This window comes from Euprymna scolopes, chromosome 15 (assembly GCF_053919585.1).
Source record: "Euprymna scolopes isolate OS-2025 chromosome 15, ASM5391958v1, whole genome shotgun sequence".
Classification (NCBI taxonomy): domain Eukaryota; kingdom Metazoa; phylum Mollusca; class Cephalopoda; order Sepiida; family Sepiolidae; genus Euprymna; species Euprymna scolopes.
This window is the reverse complement of record NC_136496.1, coordinates 16,817,344-16,841,786: the sequence shown is the minus strand read 5'-3', so window position 1 is coordinate 16,841,786 and position 24,443 is coordinate 16,817,344. Positions and strand designations below refer to the sequence as shown.

Here is a 24,443-nt window from a genome sequence, read left to right as displayed (position 1 = left end):
CGCATTCCTTTTATATCAGTAAGCTGCTTTTCTTTAAGGTTTAAAACACACAGAAATATAAATACATATTTCGATTTATTTGTCTCTCTATACGGCTAAATTTAGGACTATGCCTTCTTTTACATTGGAGAAATGAAAAGGAATAATAGTACCCTCAGAACATATACACCACTTTTTTAATCAGATGTATTTATCATTCATCCCCAGATGCTATTATGTGTTGTTGTAGCTTATTTTACTGTAAGACAACGTTATTATATTTAAATATATTGCAAACAAAAAGTGATTATTTTTTTATTTGTATAGGAATCAGTTTACTAGTTTTATATGTAAGTATTTTCAGACGTATAATATCACAAAGGTTCTTATTATTACTTGTTCTGGACTAGAATCAAAGTATAGCATTTTGTAAAAAGTATAAATATGTTATGAAGAATAAACCAACCATTAATTCAGTTTAAGGTATTATGGTTTAAACGATATAATTGATAAAAGTGCATCTATATATACGGGTCAAACATAATAGCCTTATATTTAAACAACAACACAAAAATAAAAGGTTAAACCCTATGAGACAGTAATGATACCAATCAACTGACCATTTTTTCTGATTTGTCATCGCCATTCTTTAAGTACTTTTTCATCGAACATAAAAGTCCGGATCCTGCTTCGCAACTTAAATCAATTTCGCCACTTTAAAGTCAAAGAACCGATTTCTTAATTCTGCTGACATCACCTCAATCGGATTCGCACGTTTAACAGGTGCTACTGTTAATTATTTCTTTATTATTAATGGAGGAAATCATTCATGCATCTCTGTCTCTCATATCACATAATTTGTTTTCGCAGAGTCTGGCACAAACTGTATCTGCTAATTAAACTTCCAGGTCATATTAACAGTGAAACACGCATCTAGTTCGCATTATTTTGGACGTCTTTAATGTTTTTTTCTAAGCTATGTTGCTTTTAATTAATTTCCACTGTTGTAATGGTATAGCAGACTTTTATTTTCAAAGTTTCATGTGTATATCTCGTAGAATTGTGCAACACAACTTCAGAACATTTTCAACAATAATCCGCCCTTTTATTCTGCTAGCAGTTTTTTTTGTTTCATAACAAGATTAAATTGCGTTCGTGAAGATTTTTTATTATTATATACATAAACGGATGTCCCCGAGAGGTTGTCTATATCGATATATCGGTTAGATTCTCCAAAAAAATTAGACTTATTTTTAATTGAAGCACATTTGAATTAGCAGAGAGCATTTAAAGAATGCGTAATTGCCTATATATATATATATATATATATATATATATATATATATATATATATATATATATATATATATATATATATATATATATATATGAAAAGAATAGGATTGGTAAATGTATTCACAAAAACTATATATTCGTAACTTGATTTGCTTGATGTATTCAATAAGGGCATACAAACAATTAGTTGGGGGATAGAAGGGACTCTTTATGCCAAGGCGACAATGATACTTGTTGAGCTTTATACTGTGCCGATAAGTCTTCTCTAATAGAATAGAGCAACCTCTTTACTTCTTACGCACTAAGCTGCACACACACACACACCCTCACACACACACACACACACACACACACATATATATATATATATATATAATTTATTTTCAGAAGCTAATATCACGCTCCTTATTTGAATTGTTCTTCTTTAAGTAGAGCACTTTGTTGGAATTCATATTTTCCAATATATATATATATATATATATATATATATATATATATAACTACTAAATTAACTCACATAAATTTGTATACGAAAGTATAGATTCATGCGTAAACTTTAAGTATTTACTTCAAAAGTGCTGAATACGTAGGTAGAGCTTTAAAACAGATCCTTTGTCTGATAAATGAATGCCCATTGGCTGATAGGAGGAGGGGCGCGGTGGATAATAGAAAGCTGATTTGCTAACTAAAATCTCAATAGAAGAGGAGCATTTAAAAACGATAAACAACTACAGAAGAGTCCTAGAGTGGATGAAACGCGGAATATTCAGTGTAGCTCAATCGCCATATATATTTTATAAATTACTATATATATATATATATATATATATATATATATATATATATATATATATATATATATGATTTACTTTAAGAAGTCTTTATATGATTATCCATGCTTTGTACTCTGTCATACAATACGCCCCTCACAGAATTGATGAGATAATAAATTGTAATAAACTTGACGATTGCAATTGTTATTATACTAGCAGTTTCGAGCGGTTTTACTCGGTACCTATGTACTGTTCATAGATTTATGTGCATATGTATACCTTAAAAATGTGAATATGTAAAGGAATGCCTTTCTGTATAATAGGCTTCGTTAACTACCATTGAGAACATGTGGTAGAGATCGCAGACGTCGAATTTGTTGTAACATTTGACCCCAATTTTGATAGCTTAACATTAAATTTTAGGGCTCCAATTAAATTAAAATGTTGTACCCAGGTCCAAGAAACGGACATCTACAATTTCAATGTTTAGACCTGAAATTGACGGAGGAATTATTTAGAATCTGCAAAGGGCAACTCTTTCAACTTTAATCTATTGGCTGCATTTTTCCCCCGAAAATGATTAAAAATCTTGCTGAATGTCTAAATACTCTTCATGTAAAATTTCAAATATTTACGCCCAGAATTAATATTTTGGACTCAAAGCAAGTTATAAACTAAGATTCATGTCTAAGTAACCTTTGTATAAAGTTAAAAATGGGTAGTCCTTAAATAAGTGGAGGTGTTTGATAGAGTTCTAAAAGGTTTAATCGTTGATCTGTTACCACTTAACAGAAACATTTCTCATAAATACCCGTTCAAAATATTTTCCCAAATCTCAATACTCCGTATATTAAATTTCCAGTCTGTAGACCGAAAATTGACGTAGTTATTTGGCAGGGACACGTAAACAGACACACACACACAAAACATTTTCACTTTTATAAAAATATTAGCAGTTTTGCCCGGTTTTGCGCGGACCCTATGTAGTTTTCATAATTTCATGTACATATGTATATATTAAAAAGTGAGAATATGTACGGTAATGTCTTTCTGTATAATAGACTTCCTTACCTACCATTAAGAAAAGTTGGTAAGGACCGTAGATGTCAATTTTTAAAAAAAAATATCCCAAGGCTTACCTCTTAACATTTATTGTTTTAGGCTCAAATTAAATTAAAATGTTTGATCCATGTCCAAGTAACCTACATCTAAAATTTCAAGTGTTTAAACTCCAAATTAGCGAAAAAGTTAGGTAGATCTACAAAAATCAACTCTTTCAACTTCACCTTTTGCTAAACCACTTTTCAAACAATTAAATTAAATGCTTTCAAACAATTAAATTAAATGATTGCCCTATGTTTGAATACACTTCATGTAAAATTTCAAATGTTTAGACCAAACATTCGTGGTGTAATTTTGTAGAAACCACTGACGTCATTTTTTTTGTAATTTGACTCAAATTATGACCCCTATACATTTAGTGTATTGAGTTAAAACTAAATTATTAAGTTAGATCCATGTCCAAGGAACCTATATCTAAAAGTTAGATGTGGAGACACAAAGTTGGCGGTGGAGTGTTATAAAGTTCTCAAAGGTCAAAACTTTGAACTTTGACATCTCATCAGCCAAATTTCTGGCCATAACCTGATTCCAAAGATGTCTGCAAATACCCTGTATGTAAAATCTCGACTATGTAGACCGAAAATTGACAGAGTTATTCGGTAGGGAATTTTACACAGACTAACGCACGCACTGACATTTTCACTTTTATATATAGCTAAATAAATGTAAACGGGACATAGAATTTTTGTCTCTAAACATTTTCCATTTTCTGCTAACGCTCTCATACGAAAAAAGTAGATACAGATCAAATGCAATATAATTTTGAACTGACAAATGATTAAAACGCACTATTTTCTTTTTTGTGGCCGGATATATTGATTTTATTTTTTTTTCAATACACCAAGATAATAACAACCTGAAGCTTTCTTGAGTCTGTATTTCGACATGCGAAAATATTACGTTCATAGAGAAATCATTAATAAAGCATAATCTCAAACATTCGAGGGGAGATATTGCTAAAAAACTGCAGAAAACACCGTTATTTTTTCAGGAAATCTTCGCTATTTGTGATTGCTTTCTTTCTAAACGTGAGTTTTTTTGAATCGCAATAAAATAAAGTTTCTTTATCTCTTTTAATTGATTTACTATTACAAGAACTTTTTAGTTACTATCGATAAACGTGACATTTGAAATCTTCTGGGTTTGTTTATAACGTTTTCTCTGCACTGGCTGTATTTTGAGACTTAAGCGTCATGTTTGTTTGTAATAAATTCATTGTTTTGCGTTTATACGTTCTTTAAAAAACTTGAAAACGTGTTTTTTTATCGCCAATAAGAAACTAAAAAATACGACAACATATTTAATATAATAAGTGTCTTTTATATCTTATACTATAATACTATATAATTTACTATTTACAATCGACATAACCGTAGGCTTATCACACCATAACATCTATTATCAATACATACTTCCCTGAATTATACGCGCAAAGAAATATATTGTTTTATTGTTTTTATCAGCTTTGGAGTCCAAATATACGGGTATAATTTTTTTTTAAAACTGCAAAAGTAACATTAAAAAATTCACTGTTATTAGTAAACTAATCATCCGGTGTACACAAATTTTTACATGTTCTGAACTAATTTTTTTTTTTATAAAATATGCAATAATGAAGCTATTTCTATATATGTAACAACTCTTAAATTATATCCTGTGTGCTCTATAATCTTCAGACTACTTACTCCATCAGCGTTATGGTTTTAAAAGTTGATGCCTCCCCTGTAGCACTCGTTTTGTTGATTTACATCTTGTTAGATAAAAGGTACAACTTGGGAAACCCAATGTAGTTAAACAAGATTATTGGTATATTATACAGAGATAAATTGTAGCTACTCCAAAATAATAATCAATTAATAAAATGATTCCTTCAATTTCGTGAAAATTGTGGCCATTATATCAAGCCTAACAACCATTATAAGTTAGGTAACGTGTGGGTGATGTTTTGACGTTGTAATATATATATATATATATATATATATATATATATATATATATATATATATATATATATATATCTGAACATTAATATATATATACATATATATATATATATATATATATATATATATATATATATATATATATATATATAAAGCAATTATATATTTACTAGTATGGATGCCCGGCCTTGCCCTGTTGTTAAGAGGTGTGTGTTCAGCAAAAAATAAAATTGTAGGAAGCAAGCAGGCTCAAACCGTCAACGCAAACGAGTAATAGAACCTGAAAAATAAAACGTCTCAGCTCGATTATTTTTTTACTTACCAGAAGTGCACTTTTTAGTAAAAGAAAATCATCCAAAAGGCAGATTTTGGACCATTTTACCAGTGGATTGAAATTTTAAATTCGACCATTTTGGATTTTACCATTTTTGGATTTTTACCCTTCACCGGACTATTCATTCATGTGAAATCTTTTTATTATTTTTCTTTTGCCTCCTGTTCCCCTTACCTCACCCTTTTTTACCAGGTAAGATCTTTGACTTATTGTAGTTTCATTAAATACTTTTATATGCAAAATCCGATCCTGCATTTTGCTAATTCCTGCCCTCTGATTAGAAGGAGAGTATTTCTTTGAAACTCCGCGGATCAAAGACTATCCATTTATCTTGTGCTTCCTTTTTTAAAATTAAATATGTTTTTAACTCTTTTTCAAGATGTCTTTTAACATATTTTATTAATCATTTGTTCATATATATATATATATATATATATATATGTATATATATACGGATCTTTAAATCAGTCATACTGTATTTAACAGAGTTGCCGTCCACGTTTCTTACCATCCTATTATTTTGACTAAGTTAGATTCCAAAGATATTTAATAGCACTTAAAGAGAAAAACTTACAGAATTCTGGCAACATTCGATGAATTGTTAATATCGCTTAGGCTTTTATTATTACGAAGTTTCTTTTTTTTTAATAACCTGTGTCGAATGATATGATAATATGCTTAGCATGATTCAATTCATTTTTTTTAATTCATCATATATACATATATATATGTATATACTTATATATATATATATATATATATATATATATATATATATATATATATATATATATATATATATATATATATAGGGGGGTTGTCGGATTACACTTGCAGAAAAAAACCAAAAAAATCATGTCTTTTTTCTCCTTTCTGAGCAGCAATCACACATAGCATTTGTGTCTTTCTGTAAATGTTTTCTTATTTCTGTTTCGCATGCATATTCATAGTGTTTTCCTATCACTGGCTTACCGTAAAAGAAGCAGTCGTTATCTTTGTTGCAAGGGACGTTTAATCGACAGCGATGTTCATAGCAGATAGAATGTTTGGTTGGGCATTCCATTGAGATTCTGCAGGAACTGGTCCGCTAATTAAATAAAAGATGCATAATGTCATCAGTGAAAACGGAAGGAAAATATATTCCATGTAAAAAGATTATCTATTTCTGACTGTTATGCTATCAGCAATGAAACGGATATAATTAAAAACAAAAAGTCTTTAAAAATTCCTCCACAACTTAAATATATTTAAACAGACATACTTCAAAATGCAAGTACCTCACGATAAAAAAAGTTTATTTCTAAATAATTGACACCGAAAAAAGGAGGGTGGACCTCTAAATTCGTCCTTCTTTGTTCGTCCGTTCGTCTATCCGGACTTTCTCCAATAAGTAGGCTTTGGAATATTTTTTTTTAGTTTTGCACAAACATTAAAAATGGTTAAAATGAACACTTTTGTGCTTATTGTAAAATAGATACCTTGGATTTAAATAAAACTTTCTGAGAAATTTTAACTGACACTTTCTATTAAATGGTGTTTGTCTATTCTTCGCGCTAACACTTGGGTGTGAACGAGGAGCTTTTTTAGGGCTAATTAAATAACTTTATTTTAGTGAATATTTTACCATATTTGTCCAACAATTTCTATCTATTCCTGTGAAACAGTATAGCATGGTGCAGAACTAAAATTTACATATTTTAAGGCCTTAAAATGTAGCGTTTGTCTATTTCACCATGACTTGACGTCACATCGGCTTTAAAATTTACAAAAGTTTACTAAATATATAACATTAAAAATGGAAATGGGTGAGATATAACATGCAGCAATTTATAATTAAAAGCATGAGCGTATTTAAACAGATTCTTAAAAAGTAATTCAAACATAAATGTGTGAAAAGAAAAGAATAATAATAGTTATGTTCTAACAGCGTGAGTAAAATAAAAAACAATATTCTAAAAAATGCCTTAAACCTGGATGTAAATATGAGAACTTTTTTAAACAAGCAACAATGAGGAACACATGGGGTTTATAATAATTTTATAATATATCACATGCAGAATTAAAACGGAAAAAACGTACAAATATTTACTTAAATTGATAACTTACGAAACCAGTGTTGCTTTTGAGAAATTCATTGACAGATAAAAGCAGGTGCATGAAACACTGATGTATGATGTTTTTGAAAAAATAGTGTATATATATATATATATATATATATATATATATATATATATCTTATATATATATATATATATATTCATTTATATTTTCACATAAATACTAACATTATTTATTATATATGTGTATATATATGTATATATATGTGTATATATATGTGTGTATACATGTATATATATATGTATATATGTGTACACATATATGTAAATATGTATATATATATGTATGATTATATATGTATATATGTATATATATATGTATATATATTTATATATATGCATATGTATATATATGTATATGTACGCATATATATATTTATTTATATATGCATATATATTTTTATATATATGCATATGTATATTTATATATGTGTATATATTTTTATATATATGCATATGTATATATATATATGTTTTATATACATATGTATATATACGTATATATATGTATATATATGTATATATCTATATATATATATATATATTTATATATATATATATATATATATATATATATATATATATATATATAATTATACATTACGGACACATATGTTTCGATGCATTTACACCCAAACAAGGAACAGTACTACTTTGATGTGGGAGGCTAATTTCGGGCGCATTATTTTAGAGATACTTTGTAGGGTGTTAAATAGCACGAATTCTGTTAACATTGCACTTGAACTTTTGCATTTTAACAGGAGAAATTTCTTTTACCAAACCAGCACTCTTAGGAAATACTATTAGATTAGAAGGCTTTACTGCACTTGAGGATATTTACTGTGTAAGTGTGTGATTTCGCTGCTTGTTGATTTTTCAAGGGCATTTATGTCAGGAGGGAATAGCTCGTAGTTCTCCGGGGTATCTACTATGAAAATACTTGTAAAACGGGCATAGGGATTCCAAATTCCGTCAATCGGACAGATGTTTAAACCTAGTTGACAGTGCGGGATCTATTATGTTGGCTAATCTGTCTGGAACACTGTATGAAAGTGACAGACTATTAGCAGATACACCAACCCAAATGTCGCAACAATACTCCATACATAGGCGAATGGTTCTCTTGTAGATATAAATGACGCTCTCAGACATTAGAGTGAGGCCGCTTTCATAGAAGCAGACTTTACACTACCTTCAATGTATTTGCCCCAATTAACTCTCCATAAAACATAACAAATAAAGTTTTAAAAAAAATTTGAATTTCAAATAAATTCAATTAGTATCTTTACTTTGGCAGTCCAGACAAATAGAAAAAATATGGAAAAGGCGTAACCTAGTGACGAAGTGATGGATCGAACTTCACACGTGGGAATTTAGACACTAGATAAACGCCATATTTGACAATATTGTAAATAGACACCATCTTATCAACACGTTGGAATAAGTACTTAAGGATGAATAGAAAATGATTAAATTATATAACAACAATCAAGTAAAAACATAAATAAACACCGGAAACACCACTAGTAAATTATTATAGACAATTTATATACCAGATTAAGGAAGGAACTGAGTGAAAAACTAATCATTACACGCAGTACATTCTCTTCCAAATATTATACTGAACGATTCAAAGAGATATGAACTGACACATGTAAAGAATTGATATTATTATACCTGCCTAAATGACAAAATGTTATAATCTACAACACTAATGCCTTCAACAAAAGAGAGCCGGCAAATGTGTAATACACCTAACAGATACACTAATAGTAAGAAGACACGAAATGAAATGTAGAAATAACTGATCATACGTATAGGATTCATAAGAATATATAAAGGAGACAACAAGTAAATCTCTGGAAACACTATGGGCAAAGATACGAAGCAGTAAACAACATATTATGTAAACACAACCTCTCAGTCGGAGCAGAATGCAGAAACGCACACGAATATAATTGTAAGTAAAAAAAAATAACCCAACTATTCAACCGCCTACAGTATTAATAAAATGGGGGGGTCGTTCTAACAAATAATACTATATACCTATATTTGACAGCAAAGTAAAAGCAAATAAACTCATCCAGCCAAGGATATCTTCTGTCACAGACGTAGGTTCTTCTCTACTAACATATCAGAGAGAAAACATCCCCGAACTTGACCTGGCAACTGACTACTCCGTTCATGCTATGTAACCTGATTACGTAATTTTCTTGAGCATATTTTGGCTTTCTCTAAATGCGGCTGAGGAATAAAAAATGGGCCAAAGTAGACGCAACATTTAGCATATTGTTGTAGAAACACAACTTTATTAAACGCGTAGCGTTTTGAACATTAGGGTCGCAGTTTACTCAATATACACGATGCGATATTTTCGAGATTGTATTGGAATTATAAATACCAAAACATAGTTGTTGCGATAAACAACATATTTTACATTAAACATATAATGCTATGCTTTAAATCAATTAAAATTCACTCGCCTAAAAAAACTAATATATATATATAGTCATTGGGAAATTTTTGAGAGACATTGAAGAAGTTTAGGAAGAATTCTAATCAAACATTAAAAACGAGAAAAACGAAGGAAAGAATTCGTCTAAATCCTATAAAAAAATTTTAATGCAAAAACTGTCAATAAAAATAGCAACATAAAGGTAGCAATAGAAAGGCAAAATAACAAAGAACCATTACACGTTATGGAACAGAAACAGCAACAGACTTCAAAACTTGTTCTCGTTCCCAAAAGATATGATGGCATAAGCTGTAGGCGTGACAATAAAAAAAAATCTGGTAAATATTTAAAAAATCAGATTAATGAGAAGTGGAATTACTTATCAGTTTTATACTAGAAATATTGCGGGATGATGTAGAAGGATTATTTTGGCATATATTCCAAAGAAAATCCATTGTTACTTTCAACGATGAATAAAACACTAACCTGATTTTGAACAAATATGTATTGCATTGATAATAATAGAACATTATTGTAGCACAGTAACAGTGGTTATTATCAATGAGCATTCATGTAATAATAATAATAAGAAGAAGAAGAAGAAGAAGGAGAAGAAGAAGAAGAAGAAGAAGATCCGTTGATGCGGTTGTTTGATTTCAAGAATAATATTGTTATATCATTTACTTTATTTTCGGAATGTTAGACGCGAAATATTAGACGTCAGATCATGAGTGGGTTAAATGAAAATGTTTTTGTGGAACAAACTAAAATCGAACTTCGGGTCACCCAGATTTTCAGTCTATGGCGTCATGAACTTTGCCACCAAAACTTCTCAGTTAATTTGCAGTAAAAATTCAAAAATAATAATAGCCAGTGTAAAACTATTGATCAGTGACGACAATGCTGCTGCTGTGGATGAGGCTGGTAGTGGTGGTAATAATAATAATAATAATAATAATAATAATAATAATAATAATAATAATAATAAAATTAATAATAATAATTACCCTAAGCAAAAGCTTCAATAGGTCGTCGGTATCGGCTTTGATAATGCAGGACAGCATCTAAAAATGGAAAAAAACAATTATATATATATATATATATATATATATGGCAATATAAAATCACTAAAAATCTTACGTGTTTTATAAGATAAACTGTTAAACAGTTTATATTCCATGTACATGTATTATTGACAAAAAACTTTAAGAAAAAATATTATTTTCACAATAGTATAAACATTTAAAAGAATTTACGCTTTTCAGAAAATATATATAGTAATGCGTTTTATGCAGTTATTTGACTAATATTGTAGATATGTCATAATATTCTAATTAACTTGAACGAACTTGCGATGACCTAATTCTCCAGAAAGTAACGAACACTTTATTGCTAGCTACTTGTTTTTCTATAAAAAATATTAGTTAAACGTATGGTTCTTTGTAATATTGCTTGCGACATTTTAGAAATACTATTGAAAAGAATCAATGCGGCCGATATTAATGAATACTGATCTTAATAGAATATTTTTAGATTTTGTAAATGGCTGATCAGAGTTTTCAGTGAGATTTTGTTTGATAGTATTACATGTTTAGTATCGACGCAGCATTAATAATCACTTCGGGATATTGAAGTATGCTACTCGACGTATTCGTAATCGAAATAGATATTGACTAGCTGTTAATATTAGATATTTTGCTACATAGAAAATTCGACAGTTTCTAATTTTATTTGTAATATTGCTATCACATGCATATTTTAAAGTCAGATGTAGTTCTACATACGTATTACTAAAAACAATTAAATCTATCATTCCTATTATTTGGATTAATCGGACAAATGTTCCCAACGTGAGTGTAAGTTTAAGCATTTTATCAAGGACTTGGAAAAGACTCGTACTGATTAACTACATTCAAGATGATAACAATAGCTCGATGAATCCAAATAATACGAATAATCAATCCTCATCTTAGAAATTAAGAAACGCAAATATATTATTGCATGCCCAAACTAATGAGAACATATTATGCTATAATATTATATGAGATCGATGGGTCACGTGCACAGAGTCTTCAATATATAAATACAATTAATGTGAAAATGAAACTTTTTTCTAGACGGTGTAATTCTTCAATTGATTTTAATAAATGATGAATAAAAAGCTAGGTGGTGATGTGTACTTCTGCCATTTTCTGCTGACATAAGCATTAAACAGAAAAAAATTAAATTCACCTTTAATATATATATATATATATATATATATATATATATATATATATATATTTACAGTCCAGGTCAAAATCACATAGGAAAGTAAGTGTTTACGCATATTATTGATTTTTTTATCAAGCAAATGATAAAAAACCATTGCGAAAAGGGAAAATATGACGGAAAAAATAAAATCTGTTTCATTCGAAACCTTAACCCTGATCTAATAATTATTTTTTAACAACAAACATTTTAACCTGGTAAAATGATAATGCCACTGATAATGTATCTAACAAAAAGCAATTATAAATTACTAAAAAGGGTCTCAGTATTTAGTATAGCCTACATTATTACGAATTACTTCAACATTTTTCTTCGGCATGCCTGAGACTAAGTTTTTTTTTCAGTTGGGAACGAATTTTATCCCATGTGCTGAAAACTGAATCAGAAAGTTTGTTTATCGAATCATCCTGGAATCCATCCTTGAACACTTTTTTGTCATCCACCCCCCAAAGATTTTCAATGGGATTGAGGTCCGGAGAACATGCTGAATGATCTAACAATTTTTATATTATTTGAAGAAAAGTATTGACGTGCTTGTCCAGAAGTGTGTATCGCAGTGTTGTCTTGCTGGAAAATCCAATTTCTTTCACACGGACGTGGAAATTTAGTCCTGATAAAAGCATTTTAAAGCATTGAAATGTACTTCAATGATGTTTGCCAGCCTTTCACTACTTGCAACTTCAGGGTCGCAGCTTACGAGAAAGGACCCCAGATCATTAAATACCCTCTCCACTATGCCGAGTTGGAAAAGTATCTTTGGCCACATTTTTATCATGCCAATAGTGTTGAAATTCAGCTGGAACATCTAGATTAAACGTTTTCTCATCGGAGAAAATTACATTTTCACACTTCTCTTCATCCCAAGTCTGGTATTTGGCGGCATATTTGCATAGTTTTGTACTGTTCAAGAAGACGTGGTTTCTGCAGTCGCTTTAAATGATTGAAATCCTTCATTTTCCGATACCTTCTGATGGTCTTAGGACTACATTCTACTGCTGTTTTACTTTTCAATCGACTTGAGCTCATACTGGAATTTTTGTTAAACTTCTGATACGGCGATCCAGTGATGGGGTATTTTTTTTGGTCGACCTATCAAACTCAGATAATGGTTTCCCTTTTGCCATTTATAATTTAGTAAGATGTTTTTTATCCCTAAAGAAGTTGCTTTTAGTAACATAGTAAACTTTTCGTATTCATTTTTCAAAAAAAGCCAATTTTATTAAAGTAGTCTTATGCTTTTGGCCAGGTGGAAATGTTTGTTGTTTTTTTTTAAATACTATTTAGATCAGGGTTAAGGTTTCAAATGAAGCAGATTCCATTTTTTTCATAATATTTTCCCTTTTGGCAATAGTTTCAACCATTTCTTTAAATTAAAAATTCGATATTATGCCCAAAAGCTTACTTTCTTAAGTGGTCTTATGATTTTGATCAGGACTATGTACAAACACACACAAATACACACCTATATATATATATATATATATATATATATATATATATATATATATATATACACACATCTATATATATATATATATATATATATATTTAAACGAGATTAGAACAAGAGTCTAACGAGCTGAGTGTATTTCAATGTAACAGTGAAATTACTAGTTTAATTAAAATACAGGAAAGAGAATGTACTCGTTGTAATTTAGATATATAACAAGTTCGATAGGTAAATATCCTTGAGCTAATTCAATATTAAAAAAACTATATGTAATTATTGTACGTAACTTGATGTCTACTACAATAAAAAAAACATTGTTTTCCGAAACGATCGTACAGATAATTGATTTTGTTGTTGTTCCTTCTTATGAAACGGATTTTTAATTTAATTATAATTTGATTTTTAAATTTTAAATTATCAATCACATTACTTAATATATATATATATATATATATATATTATTTCAACATCCAAACAACGTGTCAGCTCACAACTGCTATGACAGCCAACCAACTGGAAGTCCAAACTCGAGTTTCGTTCTCATTTGGCCAAATTGGTTAGACATTACCGAACATGGTATCGGAAATCCGAGAGGCAAGCATTCTACCAGGTGAAGAAACGTCGCTACACACAGGAAAGTCTTTTAACTAACACGGATCAAGCAAACCGCGACGAAATCCGACTGTGCAAACGACCTACTTCGTAGCCAGCTATTCGAGATAGAACAATCAGAATGTGACAGATTATATAATTCTGACATTTTGACATTCTGAAAATTGTATTAATTGCTTGCCAGGTAAGAATTGTTGGATGGCATCGTCCTAGCGAGTTTAAAATTCCGATTGTGAGATATCGGCTTGGGTTATAGCTAGGTTGATTACCACTAGGTGGATGACTGCGTCCCTTGTTCGAGACGAAGTAGGTCCATTTCACAATCAGATTTCGTCACGCTTAGCTTTATCTGTGTTAGTAAATATACTTTTTTAGTGTGTCGAGCGTTTGCACAGTTGGCATAGTGCTTGCCTCGCATACAACAGGCTCTTGTTTCAGGTCCCCAGTTCGTGCATTTCTGATGAGCCCAAATTAGAACGAAACAAGTCTTGGACTTCCGGTTTGTAGACTGACATCGTTTTGTTATACCTTTCTTACTGCAATTTAAATAAGAACTTTACGTGGATATTATATAATTTCTTACATTCTTAAAATTAGCATATATATATATACACACACACACACACACACACATATATATATATATATATATATATATATATATAAATATATATATATATATATATATATATATATATATATTGAGGGGGTTACGAAATATAATTATGGCTTAATACAATCCAATTAACACGATGATTAAAAAATGAAAATGAAAAAAAATGAAAGGCTGTCCAACAAAATTTCGTTCCTCGTTCCAGACCTAGTCGTGGAAAATTATGATTTAAAAAAAAGTCATGAATATGTCGGAGGAGACAAAAAGAAACATGTAAGGAGAAATACGTAGTAATCAAAAAATACCTTAAAGATATTCTTTTTGATTGCAAATAGAAGATGTCAAGGACTTAGTAACAAGTTTCTAGAATTTATATACGAAAGTGGGAGTGCGTCTTAAGATCTGTCAGTACCGAAATTCGTTGCACGCGTATGTTTATAGATCTATATATCTACAAAAGTGGGCGTGTCTGTATCTGTCTGTCGGTGTATCTGTCTGTGTGAGTGTACATTTCACTACGCAATAACTCTGTCAATTTTTTAATCTACAGACTCGAAATTTTATACACAGAGTACTGAGATTTGGGAAAATCGATGTGATTGGTTTTTGCACAGAAATTTGGCGATACAGGGTCAAAGGTCAACAATTTGACCTTTGAAAACTCTACAAAACTCCCCGACAATTTTTTTATATAAATACTTACAATTTTAGATATAGGTCCCTTGAACATGGATCTAACATAATAACTTGATTTAAGTCCAAGACAATAAATGTGAAGAGGTCAAAGTTAAAAAAAAAATGACCGCTTTTTTTGCTCAACATACACCTCCAAGAACCCGGGCAACACCGGCTACCCATGCTATTATATATATATATAGAGAGAGAGAGAGAGAGTCATCCACATAAAGTATTCTTCTGTTGTATCACAACTCATCAGTGCGGCCAGATATACACGTTTACCCAGCCGTGGATCGAACCTACAACAATCGTTTTGTGAGTCACCAGCTCTAACAACCTGTCCAAGAATCAGTAGCCTGAAATATTTCTCCTAAATTGCCTATTGAATTTGGATTTGCCCGTCGCACAGTGCTAAAAATCTCAGTTTGTTTTACAAATCAACAGAGGGTTTGGCTTAATCGCTTAAATACGCGTCGGGTGAAAATATATTTACAAAGTGCTCAAACAAATATTATATATATACACACACACATACATATATATAATATATATATACATATATATGTATATTTATATATATATATATATACATACATACTAGCAATTCATCTCGGCTTTGCTTGAGCCCTATATACTGTTCATAACTTTATGTGAATACCTATATTAAAAGAAAATGACTCATGTCCAGGTAACCTACATTAATAATTTAAAATGTTTAGACCCAAAATTGACTAAGGAGTTTCGTCAAGTCTTCAAAAGACAATTCTTTACACTTTGACTTCTTGGCAGCCACATTTTCGCCATCAAAACTGATTAAAAATGTGTGTCTTGCCTCATTATCCTGTATGTAAAATTTCAAATGTTTAGACCCGAAATTAGCTTTATTATTTGCAAGAGACCGCAAATGTAAAGATCTTTTGAACGTTGACCCATTGCATATTTTCTGCCAAAACCCGACTAAAAAGCGTTGTCTATTTTTTAATACACGTTCTGTAAAATTTAGACTAAATATTGGCTCAGTAATGTTTTAAAAAAACCGTAGATGGCAACATTTTAAAAAAATTACCCAAATTTTGACCCTTTACAATTTATTTTTTAGGCTCAAATCAAAATAACAAGTTTGATCCATGCCCAAGCAATAAAGTAACTATACACCAAACATGTCAATATATAGCGTTTTCAAAGACTAAATCATTGTCCCTTTGACAGCTAAATTTCTGGATAAAAACCGATTAATCTTTTTCCTAAATCTTAATGCTATATCAAATCTCGAGTTTGCAGACTTAAAATTGACATAGTTGGTTGGAAGGAAAATGTACACATACATACACACAGCCACAAACAATTTAAGGTGTGTTTGTATATACACACGCGCGATATATATATATATATGTATATATATATATATATATATATATATATATATATATATATTAAGTATAAATATAAAAATGCTAATGATGGAAAAGCCAGGGAACTTGTAATAAAAATAACTAAATAAAATTAATTTGGAATTAACAGAAATAAATCCTCTTAAAAATTGATACAGCTTTGTCGTATTCTGAATAGTTAGTTTAAAAATATTATTATTATTATTATTGACATACAATTGATAAGGAATAGTAGGGTACCAATATAAAGTAATCGGTAGTTTTCGTTGTATATTGCGAAGCGCGCGTAAGACGCTAACAGATATGATATATGTTTGCTGAAATAAATAAAATATTAAAATAAACAATTTAGACTTATGATTTACAATAATCCAGCAATGTATACGTTCTGACGTCACAAACACGCCACACTAAGTTACTTGAAATAATGTAAAGCATTTTGGCAAAAGCTATTTCATATAAATGCACGTTAGTTTATATGAAAATAAAAACTTATATATAGAAGTGTATATATATATATATATATATATATATATATATACATCAGAGTAAAATATCAGATTATAAGACAATTTACTTACTAATATGCTGAAACAACAGGCCAAAATTTTAAGTTCCATGATGTCCGTTTTACTTAACTAGAATTTTCGAACAAATGGCGTGATGTGCTGATTCTTTCTCGTTCTTCTGGTCTACATATAAGTAGCTATGGTTTACTGATTATAACTTTGTATATTGAAAGGAAAGATATACTGGCCTTATATATATGTACGATCCGTTAACTTATTTTTAGTTATTTAATGAAGCCGTCTGTAATTACCAATGATAACCCTTGTAAATTAGAAAGGTTTAAACACAATTCTTCTAATAAGCGGTTGCAAAAATGTTTAGTATATAATTAATGCTATGATTAAGGATCATTATCCCTAAATGTAAGAACTATTATATGGGGTCAATTAAGAAAACGTGCATACATACTTTGAACTATTTGAGTAAAAGTAATTTCTGGTTTTGTAAATCGTACTCAGATTCTCCATGCGAATCGTTGATACGTATGCCTGTAGTTAATTGTTTCTGTCATAGTTTACAGGATAGAACAATAAATTGTCGCCCAAAAGAAAACAGTACAGATGTATATTGAAACTACTATTGGAAAAAATCAATAACTTGATTATTTAATAGAATAATGTAATTATGTAATCAATTAAATGTACCGCGTTCAGCCTCAATCACTACCCCGATACAGGTGCGGGTATTTTCAAGTGCTGGCGGAGCTCGGTGGATACTCGCCGTTTGGGTGCGATAATATTGTATTTATCATTGTAAGGTAAAACCATACGTTGTAATTACAGTGAAGTCGCTGAAAGCGTTTTTTTTTTTTTATATCGCTTAAGTTTTTCAAGCATTTCTCACGCTGTAAGTGGACGTATCGCTTAAAAATATTAGTCGGTTGGGAATGGGACTTGAGAGAATGACGTCAACATAAGCATAGCAACGTGTGCCCAGGTATTCTCGGGGAGAAGAATTAGTCTTCTTCACTTGACTAATAATGTGTGTTGTTGTCATTTTATTTATGTTTTTTTTTTAACTTCTTACTCCCGGTTACCGTTGTTCAACCCAGATTCTGTCGCGCGGCGTGTAATTTCGCCGGCGTCCAACTACTGAGATGAGCGTCGCTATTTGTCATAAAAAAAAAACTCATTTTTCATCGCAGATAACAATATGGTCGAGAAACGGCTCGGTCTTGTTCGGTAAGATAAGGTAAGATGACACTCTATGACAGCATTTCTTTAGTTGTCATTCAATTTATCACGTTTTTTTTCTTGATTTCCTCGTAAGTGTTATTCAAAATACTTAGAAAATCCGCATCCAAAGACGTCAGTCTACGTGTATACGTATTCATATTACAGTGAGTATATTACTATTCTAATATATGGTTAGAAAGCAGTTATTTTTATAAATATTATATATATGTGTGTGTATATATACATATATATATATATATACAATGTTTATAAATGTTTATAGGCAAAAAGAGAATCTGAATAGTTGCTCTGAATTCAAATGGTTTTATTTGAATTTCATGGGATGAAAATTCGTTTTATAAACACTGGGTGCATGATATGCCAATGCGAAGTAAGTTAAAAAATAAATATACATATATGTTTTTTTTCTCACCCGAATGAATTAGATAGAATTGCAAATATCATTGTTATGAGTACTGAATATATTCTTTCAGGAACTAAATGGTTCAGCACTCTATTGAAAACAATGACGGTATGACGCCTTATGAATGCAGCCACTGTCTTATGCATGCGTCAAAAGTGAATATGCGTCATTGTATTATTGGTAAAAAATGAATAGAAATATGGTGGTTATCATCACTACAATTAACGTATGAAGCAGCAAAGCCTTCCATTTTTATATTGGCATTCTCATAATCGTATATTCTCAATATTTTGTGTTAAAAATAGAATAAGGATATCAATAAAGATGCTTCCTTGATCACCGGGGAAAGTGCCACAACACGGCGCTGGTTTTAATGCTTAAGTTTCTGGGTTAAAAAAAATAAGAGAGAACGTTTATAACTACTATAATGATATTTAACTACATTGCTCATGTAGTGCATCACACATTTATATACATTTTTTTTAATTCAATTTTCACCCCAAACAAGGCAAAGTGCAACTTTTAAGTAGCGGGGCTTCTATCGGCTACTAACGGCGACATAAGTTGTAGTTGAAGTATGAAGAGAAATGTGCATCAAGATGTCTGTTTACAATAGACTTGAATCTACATGTTAGTACTGTTAGAGAAGCAGACTCCCGGAAGGGAATTCCCAAAGTCTAGAAGTTCTGGGGAAGAATCTATTGGAGTATAAGGCCTTCTTACACCTAGGGATCTAGCTGCTTGTCCGATTTGTCGGAGGTATTTACATCTAGGGTGTACCTGTGCTTGTATTTCGTCAGAGCATTCATCATTAAAGTACTTATAGAACAGGCAGAGGAATGAAACATTTCGTCGATGGAAAGCCTAAATGAGAATTCAGAACCTATAAGATTTGCGAATCTCTTGAACCCTGTCGGGGAATGAGAGACAAGTAGTTGATGCACCAACCCAAATGTGACAAAAGTACTCCATATATGATTGTATGATGGCCTTATAGAGATACAGGATATTTTTAGGCGTAAGTAGTTTTCTAGCACGGTAGAGAGATCCCACTTTCCTCGAAGCAACCTTGGCAAAGTTCTCAATGTATCTATTTCAGTTCATGTTCGCTGTAAACGTACGGTCAAGGAGTTTAAAGGAAGTGCCTTCGGGTAATGTGTTCTTGGCCATTGTTATTGGTTATAGAGAAGGTTTTTTGTAATTATTGAAGGAGGCAAACATAGTTTTGGCGGCATGGAATGGGGCAATCCATTTTTGTCCCCATTCCACAACAGATTGGAGGTCATCCTCTAGTGTTTCTGCCATTTCATTGGATGTGTGGCCATTTGTTTTCCCCTCATGCCTGTTATAGAGAGTTGTGTCACCAGGAAATATACGCATCTGCGAAACAATATTATCAGGGAGGTAATTTATGAATATCAAGAATAATAAAAGTCCAAGGATAGACTCTTGGAGTACTTTCGCATTGATATCATGTTGTTTAGATCTACGACTATCAAGTACAACCTGAATTTTCTCTTAAGAACGATTTAATTACACTATGTATTCTTCTAGTGATACCATATGATCTAATTTTCCTTAGAATACCATCATTCCGCACCCTGTCAAAATTCTAAGATATATCTAGGGCTACCGTTCTACTCTCCCCTATTTTGTCTCGTGTATCTACTTATGACACTACACTATTCCCGACGACAAATTGAACGTAATACGATAGGTAAATGTAAAGTAGAATAGAATAGCTAGATTGTCAGGCTCAATGTAATATAGACAAATCTCATTTTGATAAATGATTATGAGAAACCTTTCGAAACAATTCAAGTGTCGGCCAACATCCTTTCCAGGATAATTAAAACGCCTCAGCAACGTCAGTAACCGTAATTTGCGGCTTATTGGTTTTATAATTTAGGCACTGATACAAATCATTTCAATACATGCTATCGGAGAAAGGAGAAACCATTTGTGAATCGTATTCTGTAATGTCTAGGACAGAGGAAAAATATGAACCGGGTGCAATAACTATAAGCTATTATATAAATCTCACCTGTCTGTTTAAATGTATGTGTGTATTTATGTACGTATGTGTGTATGTATGTATGTATGTATGTATGTATGTATGTACGCACCCATGTTATATGTCTGCCTAAAACTTTTTAGATAGAAACGGATTTAGTAGGATCGAAATCGTTTGGATTCTCGACGCTTTGGACGACGAATATCGAACAATTAGCTAAGAACATTAATTCCTTCACTATCTACTGGGCACATTTCTACAAGAATAAGTCCCTTGCTTCGCCGATATTTTCGAAAGTCATACACTCCTTTCGATTCACTAGCCTCCATTTAAAATATCGTCACTTCCCGTTTGGCGATGAACGCAACGACAAAAACGTCATTTTTTTCACGGGTTCGAGCCTTCTTGACTATCACATAATTTTTTTTTTTTTGCTAAACAGACTCTTACGCACACCGGGACACGCAGGATCTGAGGCTTGCCTCACATAAATATGGTATACATTGAAAATGACTTCGTTTTCTTTGTCTTTATTTTATTTCAATTTTAGTTAGAAGATCATGGTATAAAATAACAACAGCATATTATAACGCACGTACGTGATATTTTACCGTAAGCACAGGTACAGCTTTAATAATTATGCTGACATAAAACTCTAAAAATTATATCACACAGTTATTCCTTTTTTCACCTTTGTGTTGTTAATATGTACAAGTTTCGTTGTATTTATTTTTCGGTTATACTTATAATATAATAATTCAATATCGACAAACGCGTTAAACATAAAATTCCCTCCCGTTTCTATCATCTGGTTTTCTGAACTGAGCTTGCGTTTACGACAAATAATTGATTAACTCTGAACGTAAACCATTGATTATTAGTTAAGCAATTAAACTACACGGTGGTTACTTAAATAATGATCAGGAGGTATAAGAATTACACGGAATTAATTCAGTAATCTTCTTCCATTTATTTTAAACAACCAATTACGTCAAAAATCGTCATTAATAACATTTTTATTGTATTTATGTAACGAATTTATTATTTCTTGTTTTATATATTTATGCTTAGATATTATTGGAAAATGAACGGGATTCTTTAATGTTTTATCAACTTTTGACGATCGACGTTGGCCGACGTGCGTTTAATTGTCGTCAAAGTTTGCACATGAAATAAGAGGCAAAAGCAATTAAGAGATATTTTCCTCAATAACTATTTCCAATTTTCTGACTTGAATATAAAATCGCTTGCAATCAGAATTAATTGTATGTTTTTAAGGACATATATTTGTAAGGGCAGAATTTCCGAAATGCCCCCATAATTATCACTCGTAATTGCCTACTAATTTATACAAAAAATAATATAAGGAACACCGACAGCGAACAGTAATATAACCTTGGTCCAAATTATAGTCTATTTAATCGAGGGCCTAAATTATGCAAAAGAAATTGGATACAACGAGTAAGGCTACGTTAATGTTTCAGAATTATTACGAACCCATGTGAAAAACTATCCGTAACGCTAACTGTTTGATTATATATCGCACTGGCCTATAAACAAAAAAAAAACACTATAGGTTAAGAATCGTTGAACTATTGCATATACGGATAGTGAAGTTTCGGTGGTTTAAGAAGTAAACGACACGAACAGGGCGCCTGGGCGCCCCATATCTGAATCCCGTCTGCTCCAAAAACTTCATTTTTTTAGGATGTTGACCACCTTCTGTAACCCCTTAACTTTTTCCAGAAGGTTATCGAACATTTTCCAGAAGGTAGTCTTCCATAAAAACATTACGGGAAAACTCCAGCGATAGAATTCTCGGATTCATGCGATATGATGATGATGATAAATCGACAAATACATTACCAGTATCAATAAACACGTTTATAAACAGGAACACGTAATTATTAAGTGTCATTTACATATTTTACGAAAGCCATTTATGTCTTTAGTATTATTGAAGGAATACAGGATAGGATACAACTGGGCACACGCTATTGTGTGCATACAATAAAGTTAGGTTATAGTAACATTGAACAAATGTGTGAAACGAGTACGTAGGCAATAAGTATATTTAAAATATTACATGATTCGTGTAAATGTTGATAAAAAGGTGATTAGGCTTTATACCATCAGTTGTTACCATTCATATACAGGAACGTTTCTTAGAAGGAAACGAGGTTTCTGACGTTTATACCTTTACCTGTGATAGGTATACCTACGTTGCCCCGTCATGATGATTATAAAGCAGTGTTGCATGAGCAAATATACACACCTGTGGCACAATTTTAATTTTGGAGATACAGTAAATGTACTTGTTGTATAAAACAAGGAATATAATCGTTAACTATCATTTTTTTTTAAATAAGCATCACCACTTCTCAAGCTATAGAGGTCACTCGATGATAAGGGTTAAAGAGTGTACAGTAGAAACTGGAGAATATAGTAATCGTTAGTAATGGAGATTCGGTAAATGTGTTAACTTATATGGAACGGCTCATCAAAAAGTCGTTTACGTTAGACTTGGAGACAACCATATTTTTATTTATTTTTTTTTAATTACATTTTCACCCCAGACAAGGCACATTGCCACTCAGGTGTAGGGGGCTACTATCATGGGCAGCAACTACTGGGACACTATGTAGGGATTTGGGCAGCAAGATGTCGGTTCACGTTGCACTTGAACTTCTGCATGTCAGTACAGTTAGGGAAGCAGGATCCTGTAATGGAATTCCAGAGTCTTGCGGTTCTGGGGAAGAAACTACTGAGATGAAAGATCTTTTACATCTAGGCATCTCTACTGAGTGGGGGTGGGATTTAGCTGCCTGTCGGGTTTGTCGAGGATGTCTGCGTCGTGGGGGCACAAGTGTCTGCAGTTCGTCAGAGCATTCACCATTAAAATATTTGTAGAACAAGTAGAGGGGTGCAACGTTTCGTCGATGGGACAGAGGCTGAAGCTTAGATGCCAGTTCAGGCCCCATCAGATTGGCGACTCTTTTTTTAACCTTGTCTAGGAGCGAGAGATTAGTAGTAGATGTACCAGCCCAGAGGTGACAACAATACTCCATACATGGGCGAATGGTGGCCTTATAGACATACAGGATACTTTCAGGTGGCAGTAGTTTTCTAGCACGGTAGAGAAAGCCTACCTTTTTTTGCAGCGGCCCTGGCAATGTTTTCAATATAATTGTTCCAGCTCATGTTTCCTGTGAACGTTAGGCCAAGC

The 24,443-nt window shown here is 31.5% G+C and overlaps 1 protein-coding gene across 1 annotated transcript in view; it reads right to left on the bottom strand.

Moving 5' to 3' along the window:
* LOC145294225 (uncharacterized) overlaps positions 1–17,778 on the bottom strand; it is a 28,586-nt gene extending 10,808 nt beyond the window's left edge. The window contains exons 1-3 of the mRNA XM_080141331.1: positions 17,616–17,778; positions 11,027–11,083; positions 6,420–6,534 (exon numbers count right to left, since the gene is read on the bottom strand). Of these exons, the coding sequence (XP_079997457.1) occupies positions 6,420–6,534; positions 11,027–11,083; positions 17,616–17,654 (211 nt within the window). The 5' untranslated portion in view covers positions 17,655–17,778. The remainder of the gene's footprint in view (positions 1–6,419; positions 6,535–11,026; positions 11,084–17,615) is intronic.
* Between the last annotated feature and the right edge of the window lie 6,665 nt (positions 17,779–24,443).